The 11,502-nt window shown below is 40.7% G+C and overlaps 2 protein-coding genes across 4 annotated transcripts; both read right to left on the bottom strand.

Annotated features, from left to right (window-relative positions):
- Positions 1–3,974: 3,974 nt before the first annotated feature.
- On the bottom strand, positions 3,975–5,607 carry LOC118964897 (putative uncharacterized protein BRD3OS). The gene has a single exon (XM_036980343.1). The coding sequence runs from the start codon at positions 4,688–4,690 to the stop codon at positions 4,430–4,432; it is 261 nt and encodes an 86-aa protein (XP_036836238.1). The 5' UTR covers positions 4,691–5,607; the 3' UTR covers positions 3,975–4,429.
- Positions 5,608–6,447: 840 nt separating this feature from the next.
- On the bottom strand, positions 6,448–10,491 carry edf1 (endothelial differentiation-related factor 1). 3 transcript variants are annotated; one of them, XM_021604927.2, is made up of 6 exons: positions 10,425–10,491; positions 9,452–9,544; positions 8,956–9,007; positions 7,878–8,038; positions 7,610–7,703; positions 6,448–7,393 (listed from the first exon to the last, which is right to left on the bottom strand). In XM_021604927.2, the coding sequence occupies exons 1-6, from the start codon at positions 10,425–10,427 to the stop codon at positions 7,332–7,334; spliced, it is 465 nt and encodes a 154-aa protein (XP_021460602.1). In that variant the 5' UTR covers positions 10,428–10,491; the 3' UTR covers positions 6,448–7,331.
- Between the last annotated feature and the right edge of the window lie 1,011 nt (positions 10,492–11,502).

Genomic DNA, 11,502 nt, shown 5'->3' with positions numbered 1-11,502 from the left:
ATGCCCACTAACAAGGATGTAAACACATTTGAGAGAAGTAAGCTTTTTGTGCATATGTAAAATTTTGGGGATCTTTTATTTCAGCTCATGAAACATGGGACCAACACTTCACATGTTGCGTTTAAATTTTTGTTTAGTGTAGTTAAGTGTCCTAATAAACAATGTAGTCCAAATTCAGAATAATGTATTCAAACTGCTTGTTTACCCTTTTACAAATACACCTGCTGTGACTGGGTTTTTACTATTATGTATGTGAGGTGGTAAATGTATTTGCGATCGATTAGAGAATTTACTATGGCAATTCATGAATCTGAGATCATTAAATTAGTTGCTAGTAGTGGTGATATTTTTTTACTTTTAACAGCTAAATTCTCATTAACAGACAACCTCTTACATTAAAACATTTAAAAACAGCTTGGTGTGCCTGAGTGATGTCATACGAGTTGAGACAAGTATATACAGTGCCTTCAGAAAGTATTCACACCCCTTGACTTTTTCCACATTTTGCGTTACAGCCTGAAATTAAAATGGATTAAATTGAGATTGTCACTGGTCTACACACAATACCCCATAATGTTAATGTTTAATTATGTTTTTACAAATTAATTAAATGAAAACTGAAATGTCTTGAGTCAATAAGTATTCAATCCATTTTGTTATGGGAAGCCTAAATCAGTTCAGGAGTAAAAATGTGCTTAACAAGATTTTTGAATGACTACCTCATCTCTGTAGCCCACACAAATGTCCCTCAGTAAATTTCAAACACAGATTCAGACACAAAACCTCCCTAGTCTTTCCAATGCCTCACAAAGAATGGCACTTATTGGAAGAAGCAGACACTGAATATCCCTTTTGAGCATGGTGAATTAATACGGTAATTACACTGCATGGTGTATCAATACACCCAGTCACTACAAAGTTACGGGCGTACTTCAAAAGTCAGTTGCCAGAGAGGAAGGAAACCGCTCAGGGATTTCACCATGAGGCCAATGGTGACTTTAAAACAGTTACACCGTTTAATGGTTGTGATAGGAGAAAACTGAGGATGAATCAACAACATTGTAGTTTCTCTACAATACTAACCTGAATGACAGTGAAAAAAAGGAAGCCTGTACAGAATAAAAATACTCAAACATGCATCCTGTTTTCAATAAAACACTAAAGTAAAACTGCACATAATTTGGGGCAAATTCAACAACACATCACTCACTGAGTATCACTATCAAGCATGGTGGTGGCTGCATCATGTTTTGGGTATGCTTGTCATCGGCAAGGACTAAGGAGTTTTTTTCGGCTAAAAAGACACTGAATAGAGCTAAGTGCAGGCAAAATCTTAGAGGAAAACCTGGTTTCAGTCTGCTTTCCAACACTGGGAGACATTCACATTTCAGCAGGATAACTTAAAACACAAGACCAAATATACTCTGGAGTTGCTTACGAAGACGACATTGAAAGTTCTAGTTACAGTTTAGATTTAAAATGTCTTAAATCTATTGCAAAACTTGAATTGCTGTCTAGCAATGATCAACAAGTAACTTGACAGAGTTTGAAGAATTTTAAAAAGAATTAACAAATATTGTACAATCCAGGTGTCCAAAGCTAATAGACTTACCCAGGAAAATCTCAGCTGTAATCACTGCCAAAGGTGACACTGAACAAAAATATAAAAATGTAACATGCAACAATTTCAAAGATTTTACCTAGTTAGTTCCTATAAAGGTATCAGTCTATTGAAATAAATTCATTATGCCCTAATCTATGGATTTCACATGACTGGGAATACAGATATGCATCTGTTGGTCACAGATACTTTTTATTTTTAAAAGGTAAGAGCGTGGATCAGAAAAACAGTCAGTATCTGGTGTGACCATTTGCCTCATGCAGCACGACATGTCCTTCGCATAGAGTTGATCAGGCTGCTGATTGTGGCCTGTGGAATGTTGTCCCACTCCTCTTCAATGGCTGTGCGAAGTTAATGGATATTGGCAGAAACTGGAACACGCTGTCGAACACGTCGATCCAGAGCATCCCAAACATGCTCAATGGGTGACATTTCTGAGTGTAGGCCATGGAAGAACGGTGACATCAGCAAACCGCTCGCCCACACACCGCAATACACACTGTCTGCTCGGTACAGTTGAAACAGGGATTCATCTGTGGCCTCCCCTCCTATTAACTTCTCTTGTCCCCTCTCTCCGCCATCGAGTTGTTTGGTATTTGTCCCTCACCCTAATCTTTGAGACGGTTTCTGGTCTATGTAATATGATTCCACATTATTCCTATATTGTCCATTTTCTTGTTTGATGACTCCTCCAATGATCCAGATCATAGCGGGACTTCTTGTACTTATTCCTGTCCTCAGCCATAGACAGGGTTGTCTACATTAGCTCAGTGTGCGGTAGCCCTGTCCTCTAGTTTAGTGTCAATCTCTGTATTAATCCAGAGCTTTTGATTGGGGAAGCAGCGAACCCTCACAGTGGGGACGTTGCCGATGCATTTTCAAAAAAGCCAATGACGGAGGTGTGTTAACTCTTCAATGTTATCGGTGGAGTCTCAACATATTCCAATCAGTGGTGGCAAAGGAGTCCTGTAGCATCTCTGATTCTGGTGACCATTTCTCAATAGAGCGAGTCACAGATACTTCCTGTTTGAGTTTCTGCTTGTAAACAGGAAGCAGGACTACGGAGTCATTTACCAAATGAGGGGCTTGTATGCTTGCTTGCTGGTAGAATAAGTGATCTTGGACTTTATCGCCACTTGTGGCGTTGGAGACGTGTTGATGGAAGTTGGGCATCACGCGTCTGGGAATTAAAATCGCCGGCAACCAGAAAAGCAGCCTCGATGTAGGTTCTTGCTTGTTTATATAGCCTTGTACAGTTCGTTAAGTGCCAGCTTGTTATTTTTCTTGTCCTGGGGTGGAATGTATACAACAGTCACAATAACAGCTGAAAACTCCCTCGGGAGGTAGAAGGGTTGGCATTTGACCATCAGGTATTCCAAGACGAGTGAATAGTGGGTCGGCACTTCCATTGCACTGGAGTTAACACACCAGTTGATGTAGAGGCAAACCCCTCCCTCCTCGATTTCCTTGACTCCACTGTCCTGTCTGCGCAGTGAATGGAGACTCCATCAAGTTGGATAGCCATGGGGGGTATCTTGACCGAGAGCCATGTTTCCAGAGTCCCATTGGAGCCAGAGCATTATGGTATTGGAACTGACCATGTTACCGTGCCTTCGGGAAGTATTCAAACCACTTTACTTTTTCCACATTTTGTTACGTTAGCCATATTCTAAAATTGATTAAATATTATTTTTTCCTCTAATCTACACACAATACCCCATGATGAAGCGAAAACAGGTTTAGACATATGTTGCGTTTTATTTTTGTTCAGTATAACATGACTCAGGGGTTGAATATTTACCTAATCAAGAGTTTGATTTCTTTACTGATTTTTTACAAAAAATCCACTTTGACATGTGTAGATCGTTGACAGAAAATTATATTAATTTGAATACCCCTTTATAACAACAAAATGTGGCAAAAGTAGGGGTTTGAATACTTTCTAAAGGGTTTTCACCATCTTCACTGATTTGTTCCTTTCAGTTCTTGGTCATAGGTAATTTTTATTTCAAAACAATTGTATGTATTTGCATACCCTCCTGCTGCAACTTTCTTAAATATTTTGTAGCACAGTATAGTAACTTCTGTAGACATGTCTTTGAGAAATGTAAGATTCATGTTGTTTTAAGGGTGAAATTATATGGGGATGCAGGGCAAACAAAGTGAATATTTGATGTAATTATTTACATGGGATCCCTTATTTTCTGAGTTTGTTTTAATTAATAAACTACAAACATACAATTGTGAGCTACTGGAGTTTTTGTATACTATCCACATCACAGCTGTTAAAGCTGGCAGGGGCATTAGCTATGTTAAAGGTTTGTGGTATGTAAACAGACAGAAATTGAATTGAAAGTGCAGACTTCTATTTCACAGGACAATGCACATAATCAACCTCCACTTGCTGTTGCAACAATTGTCTTGTTACAAGTGTTTGTGAGAGACAAGCGCATATATTGACAATACTGCATTGAAATGCAAAAATGCTATAAATGATCATTTATTTTTTTACATTTAACTAGGCAAGTCAAATTCTTATTTTCAATGACGGCCTAGGAACAGTGAGTTAACTGCCTTGTTCAGGGGTAGAAAGACATGTTTAGCTAACACTGCCATACCCCAATGTACATGCACAGGCTTACTTTGACCACCACATAGTCGGCCAGTGAATGGTCATGACATGTTTCTGGCAGACGTCTTTCAGGACACAAATAATCAACTTCAGTCTGCACCATATATTTTTGCACAAACAGTTTACAAATATGGAAGCGTAGGGCATATGGATAAATGTATGTGTCACTATAACTGTCACATAATCAAACATATTCTGGAACTTCCAGCGTCAGCAATTGGATCCACTGTGACAGTTCGTTTGTCCCGTACCACGACTGCCTGGTTTCCATACTGACTGTACCACGTACTTTGACTCCGACTGAGGTAGTTACTCGGTGGTCCCTGTTCCAGCTCCATTTGCTGCTGTTGCCAAATTAGCAGCGACGTGTCCTTGAACCTAAACCGAGCATAGCCCTCCGATAGGGCTTTCTCGACTAAAGGATATCTCTCAGACATGATGTTGCCGTCATCGCTCCAATCTCTTGTTTTGTTAACACTGACTGCCTGGATGGGCAGAGCTGGGGTAGCGTTGTCGTAGTTCTCGAAGAAAACGGTTCGGGTTGCGCGACAGATTAAGCAGCTAGCTAACGTTAGCTAGCTAGCTAGATTTTTTTGTTGGCAGTAGCTAGTAAATGACACCGTCACCAACCATACTGTTGTGACACCCAATCGTGTAAAACGTTGACGACTACACGTACTTGTGGATATAGATAACGTTAGCTAGCTTGTTGCTAACGTAACAGTCATTGTTAGCGATCCAGCTTCCTTAAAAAAAAAATACATATACGTCTATCAACTGGGTTTGTTCAGTGCGATTCCGTAGTGATTTGCAATATTGGCGCAGGTTTTACAGCACAAATTCATCAGACATGACTGAGCCGAGATGTATTTGTCGCTGCTGCCAGAGTTAAGTCAACGCTTAAGTTTCACCAGAAGTGTCAAACTCTGCGTTCCGGCGGAAGTCATTCATTGTCAATGGAGCAGTCCGCAACGCTAAATTTGGGATCCAGCACTAGGCTGCCGTGCGTACCACGAGTTCAATATTTAAACTCGTACGTTGTATTACCGTGCGGTGGTACAAACAGAAGTTCATAAAAGTTCCCTATGGGGAAGAGTCACCATAGAGGCCAAAATTATGACTATTGTAGTTAGAGACAAGAAGACACCGGCTGAAGGACTTGTGTAATTTAGCATGCCATCGTGCAGGGCAAGCAAGTGAATTGAAATCCCTACTCTATATGAAAACCAGTTAAATGTATTGATGTTGCTAGAGATTGAGACAGACAAGAAAACTATACTGAACAAAAATATAAACACATTTGAAGTGTTGGTCACATGTTTCATGAGCTGAAATAAAATATATTGGAAACATTCCAATACGCACAACAATAGTATCTCTCTCAAATGTTGTGCACAAATTTGTTTACATCCCTGTTAGATGGCTGAAGTTGATGGAGTGTGCAATTAGCATGCTGACTGCAGGAATGTCCACCAGACCTGTTGCCAGAGAATGTAATGTTAATCTCTACCATAAGCCACCTCCAACGTTGTTTTAGAGTGTGGCAGTACGTCCAACCGGCTTTACACCCGCAGACCACGTTGTATGAGAGCGGTTTGCTGTTGTCAATGTGAACAAAATGCCTCATGGCGGCTGTGGGGTTATGGTATGAGCAGGCATAAACTACGGACAGCAAACGCAATTGCCTTTTATCGATGGCAATTGAATGCGCAGATACACCGTGATGAGATCCTGAGGCCCATTGTCGTGCCATCACCTCATGTTTCAGCATTATAATGCATGGCCCCATGGCGCAAGGATCTGTACACAATTTCTGGAAGCTGAAAACGTCCCAGTTCTTCCATGGTCTGCATACTCTCCAGAAATGTAACCCATTGAGCTTGTTTGGGATGCTCTGGATTGATGTGTACGAGTGTGTTCCAATTCCTGCAACTCCACACAGCCATTGAAGAGTGGGATAATGTTCCACAGACCACAATCTACAGTATGCAAAGATGTGTCGTGCTGCATGAGGCAAATGGTGGTCCCACCAGATACTGAGATACAGATACTGTTCCACATCACTACTTATTTTATTAAAGGTATGTGAACAACTGATGCTGTAGTTCCAGTCATGTGAAATGTCTAGATTAGAGCTTAATGAATTTACTTCAATTGACCGATTTCCTCATATGAAGTGTAACTCAGTCAAATCTTACATTTTTTCCATGTTATGTTTATTTTTGTTCAGTAATGAATTGTTGTAATGCACACCAGTCTGTTAGTATCTCACCCAGCCTATGTAACCAGTAGGTCAATAGGAGAATAACTTTAATCTGTTATAATCATTTGCTTTGGTCGACCAGGGCGAAAATGATCTTCTCCATGTTGCAAACCATTCTGCAACCGTGCAAAGCACATGTGCATATAGTACGGAAAATGCAGGCTACACATCCAGCAAAAAAAACATGACAAAACAAATGTGCATCTGGTAGACAAGCAGTACCAAAGACAGAAGCTGTATATGGCAACATTGTGTCCAAAAATCTATCGAAGTAGAATGATTGATTAAGACACAATGGTTCCATATACCATATTTTATTATTTAGTTTAACCTTTTAGGCCCTTGAGATTGAATAAATCACTTTTTCAGGAGATATCAGCCCATGAAAGCAGCATTCTTGCATAAATGTTTGAAAAGCATACACTACATTAAAACATTTTAGCCAAAATGCCAAACTTATCCATGTCTAGTTGAAAGGGAATGACCACAGAACAAGCATGGAGACAGACCTCAGGGAGTATAGAATATAGTTTTGAAGACATTAAAACCATTCAGTAAAATCAATTCTCTTCTTGTGGTTTGCTGAAAGCCAGATGCAAAACAAAACCACAATAAATTTGAATTTAGTTATGCAATATTGTTTAAATCAGGTCCCACAAGCTTGACATTCATTACTGGAATCAGGGCAGTAAAAGAAAGTAGCAGCCCAAGTTAATTAAATAAACTGGTTAAGATGTGCTAGCGCTCCAGAGAATTGACAAGGCTGTCAGCTGTGGTGGTAGTACTGTAGGCTAAGCTGCTTCAAGGCATTGTCTTCACTTTTTCTTTGGGACTGCCTCCAAGGGTTTCCCAATGTCCTTCCCACGCAACTTCAGTCCTATGGATAACATGGAGGAAAATCACTCAGATTTTTGTTGACACCACCTCCAAACACCTGGGCTTTATTGTTCCATTAGTGATACTGATAATAAAATACGATTGTAATCAGACTAGTTAGTACAAAAATAACCCAATAATGGTGTCAAACAGGCCTATGGCGCAAGAAGGGTGATATGAAGCTATGACAGAAAAAAGACCTGCAAATAAAACTCACCAATTGCTCTTTCAATCTTTCCCATGACTTGGTTATTGGGGATAGCCTTTCCAGATTCGTAGTCTCCAATTATCTGTGGTTTTTCATTGATTTTCTAAAAATAAAATAAGACCAACAACATATCCATGACTGGTAAAAAAACAAACATTTATTTGATCCAAGCCCTGCTAAGCCAAGGTAAAGACACTTCAATAAACAACCCTCAGTGAAAATGAACTGAGTTCCTATTTTTTAAACTCTTTATCCACATTTGGGAGAGTGTACTTACAGTGGCCAGGTCTTTCTGCGTCAGGCCCTGATTTTGCCGGCCTTGTTGGATGACCTTGCCCACCTCCAGAGATACTCTTTGGTGTTGAAGCTCTTCAGTCTCTCTGTCAAGCTTTGCTGTATTCTTGGTGATCACGTGCTGTTTGTTTTGTCCTGCAGCCCCTGAGAGAGGGAGAGAAAGGTAATAGCAAGGTTTCACAAACTCAGTGCTCGAGACCAAGGGGTGTACATTGTTTTTTTCCCCCTAGCACTACACAGATTGAAATAATAAACTAATCACCCAGCTTTGATAATTCGAATCATCTGCGTCGTGTTAAGGCAAAAAACAAAATGTGCCTCCATTGGGGTCCAGAGGACCAAGTTTGGGAAACTCCGGGTAATAAGCTAACATAAATTCAACAACAAGATTAATTATTGTGACTATCTTAAATGTATTTTAAGATACAAGACTGAAACAAAAAGGACCACCCTCTGTTCTTCATTCCTGATCCTGGGGACCCACATGGTCTGCAGGCTTTTGTTTCAGCCCAGTAGACACACTTGACTCAACTAATCATAAAGCACTTGAGTTTAATCAATGTTACAACTAGGCTGGAAAAGCACACCCTGTGGATCCCAAGAATCAAGATTGACATTGTCTTATATCACAGTTTTACAGCAGGCTGCGCCTAGTTGTCGAAAGACAATGGGTAGCCCCTTTAGTTACATATCATACAAAATGGCACTATATGAATATACAAAATAGCTTTAACCACCTGTATTTGCAGATTTAAATAACTTGATTTGCAGACAAATGTGTGCGTTTGTGCTTAAATATGAGCAAGTTTACTCCCCTTCAGTACACAATTCAAACATTTGCTCAATACTGCCATGATTTCATAATTGGAAAATCATGAAAATCTAGTTGGCAGTAAAGAACAAAAATGTAAAAACTCAAGGCCTTGATGACATTATTGAGATGGTGTGTGTAGCAAGCTATCCATCTTCTCAACATTGAATAATAACCACAGACATGGCACAACATCCTACCAAACCAAAAGATAATAAAAGGACAGGAGCAAATTGATGGGAGTTCTTACATTTCTTAGTAGTATCAAGTTCTTCTCCACGTCTTTGAGCTGCTGCAACAGCCTAAACGACAGTAACGTGTCACATTGTTGTGTCAATGTGTCCTGACTGTGTAGAAAGTTCATACATTTTAACTTGTTAAACGTTAGCCACATTACAAGACACACACCGTTAAAGGGAAAGTCAATAGTAATACCACCACCATATTTGGTTAACATAACTAGCTACAGAATAGTAACGTTAGTTAGCTAACGTTACTAGCTAGCTAGGTACATTTGGAACCATTTCTGGCCAACTTATTACAAGTTCGAATGCAAATAAGCTAGCATGGTAGACAGCTAGTAAGATCTGAAAAAAAACGAAAATAGTTTAAGCAAAAAGATAGCCAAGGTCCCAGTTCACTAACACGCGTGTTCAGACGCTGGCTAGCCAGACTACGCTAGTAATCAGCTAACGTTCGCAAACGCATTAGCCCAAGCCTGCCTCTACCTCACTAACGTTAGCTACCTGTTTCGACTTCGACTGTGCGACAGTTGGTCCCTTCTTCCTCAGTATGGTCACGGTATCCCAGTCACTTTCTGCCATGTTTTTTGAGTTTACCTTGATGGAAACAACGTATAAACAGGTTGGTTTAGATACACATGTAAAGTCAGTATGCTATACGGTAACTTTAGCGCACGCTAATATAACGTGGTAACTATGAAAGTACCGTACTCTATCGAATAGTCGACCCCGCCGTTCACAAGAGTTCTATAATGACGTCACATACCGTCCTTAGCGCATTGAGCAATACTAATGCCGCATTCAAAATAACTAGGAACTCGGAAAAATGCACGTTCAAATCGATTTTCCCAGTTGGATTTAGTTTTTTTTCCGAGTTCCCAATTGTTTGAACGCTCAGACGGACCGAGCTCCCAATTGTTTGAACGCTCAGACGGACCGAGCTCCCTGTTGTTTTGAACGCGTCATATGAACTAGAGACAGCCTCCAAAATGGCCGAAAGTTGTAGTCAACGTAAATTCACTCTGGCTGTCTATTCGATATTAGAGCGCTCTTGTCTGAGTGTGCACTGAGGAATTTACGAACGTAAACCACCTGTTGAATATGACCAGTGTCAGTAAACGTCGGCAAAAAACGTAATTAATTAGACTTCAGCAGCACAGTTAGTTACCAACGCTCTAGTCTAGATAACATTTAAACAGCCTAACCAGCTCTGCTAGGGTGAGGAAAATGGTCAGCTTGGGGTGTTCTCTCATTTATTTACAGAAGTAGCTAGCAGGCTAACTTTACCCAGTTAGCTTGGGTACTTGACTGCCATTGTGAGGTCAGAAAGCTCAGATCCACCCTACTCCTTGTTCAGTGTGCACACTGAAAACTCCCAGAGCGAAATGCTCTGAATTTACAAACGGACTACCTATGTAAGAGTGCTGCTCATTGACTACAGCTCAGCATTCAACACCATAGTACCCTCTAAACTCACCATAAAGCTTGAGTCCCTGGGTCTCGACCCCGCCCTGCGCAACTGGGTCCTGGACTTCCTGACAGGCTGCCCCCAGGTGGTGAAGGTAGGACACCAGCCATCTCGGTGTACATATCACAGACAAACTGAAATGGTCTATGCACACAGACAGAGTGGAGAAGAAGGCGCAACAGCGCCTCTTCAACCTCAGGAGGCTGGAAAAAATGTGGCTCGTCACCGATAACCCTCACTAAATTTTACAGGTGCACAATTGAGAGCATCCTGTCATGCCGTATCACTGCCTGGTACTGTAACTGTACCGCACACAACCGCAGGGCTCTCCAGAGGGTGGTGAGGTCTGCACAACGCATCCCCGGGAGCATACTACCTGCCCTCCAGGACACCTACAACACCCGATGTCACAGAAAGGCAAAAAAGATAATCAAGGACAATAACCACCAACTGAGCCACAGCCTGTTCACCCCGCTTTCATCCAGAAGGTGAGGTCAGTACAGGTGCATCAAAGCTGGGACAGAGAGATAGAAGCTGTTTTTCAATCTCAAGGCCATCAGATTGTTAAACAGCCATCACTAGCACAGGGGCGGCTGCCTACCAACAGACTTGATATCATTGGCCACTTTAATAAATGGAACACTAGTCACTTTAATAATGCCACTTTAAGAATGTTTACATATCTCACATTACTTATGTCATATGCATATACTGTATCCAACACTATCTATGGCATCTTAGCCGCTCTGTCACTGCTCATCCATATAGTTTATATATTCTTATCCCATTTTCTTTACTAGATTGTGTGTATTAGGTTTTGTTGTGGAATTGTTAGACATTAGGTTGATGTGGAATTTCTTAGATATTACCTGTTAGATACTGCTGCACTGTCGGATCTAGAAGCATACGCATTTCGCTACACTAGCAATAACATCTGCTAACCATGTGTATGTGACCAAAAACATTTTATTTGGACAATCTGACTATGCTCTGAATTTACAAACGCCTTCTGGCACTTCAGAGTGAATTTACGAACACACCCATAATCTCACAGATAGAACAAGGATACCAATTTCACCGGATGTAT

The sequence above is a fragment of the Oncorhynchus mykiss genome, chromosome 6, assembly GCF_013265735.2.
Source record: "Oncorhynchus mykiss isolate Arlee chromosome 6, USDA_OmykA_1.1, whole genome shotgun sequence".
Lineage (NCBI taxonomy): Eukaryota > Metazoa > Chordata > Actinopteri > Salmoniformes > Salmonidae > Oncorhynchus > Oncorhynchus mykiss.
Note: the sequence above shows the minus strand (reverse complement) of the source record. Positions and strands in the feature narration are given on the sequence as shown.

What these genes read in the sequence shown, in the direction of transcription:
- LOC118964897 (XM_036980343.1), bottom strand. Translation starts at nt 4,690, where the DNA reads ATGTCTGAGAGATATCCTTTAGTCGAGAAAGCCCTATCGGAGGGCTAT.
- edf1 (XM_021604927.2), bottom strand. An exon ending in CGCAGAAAGACCTGGCCACT is followed by an intron (nt 7,704 to 7,877) that starts GTAAGTACACTC and finishes TTTTATTTTTAG; the next exon opens with AAAATCAATGAAAAACCACA. An exon ending in AAAGATTGAAAGAGCAATTG is followed by an intron (nt 7,394 to 7,609) that starts GTGAGTTTTATT and finishes TGTTATCCATAG; the next exon opens with GACTGAAGTTGCGTGGGAAG.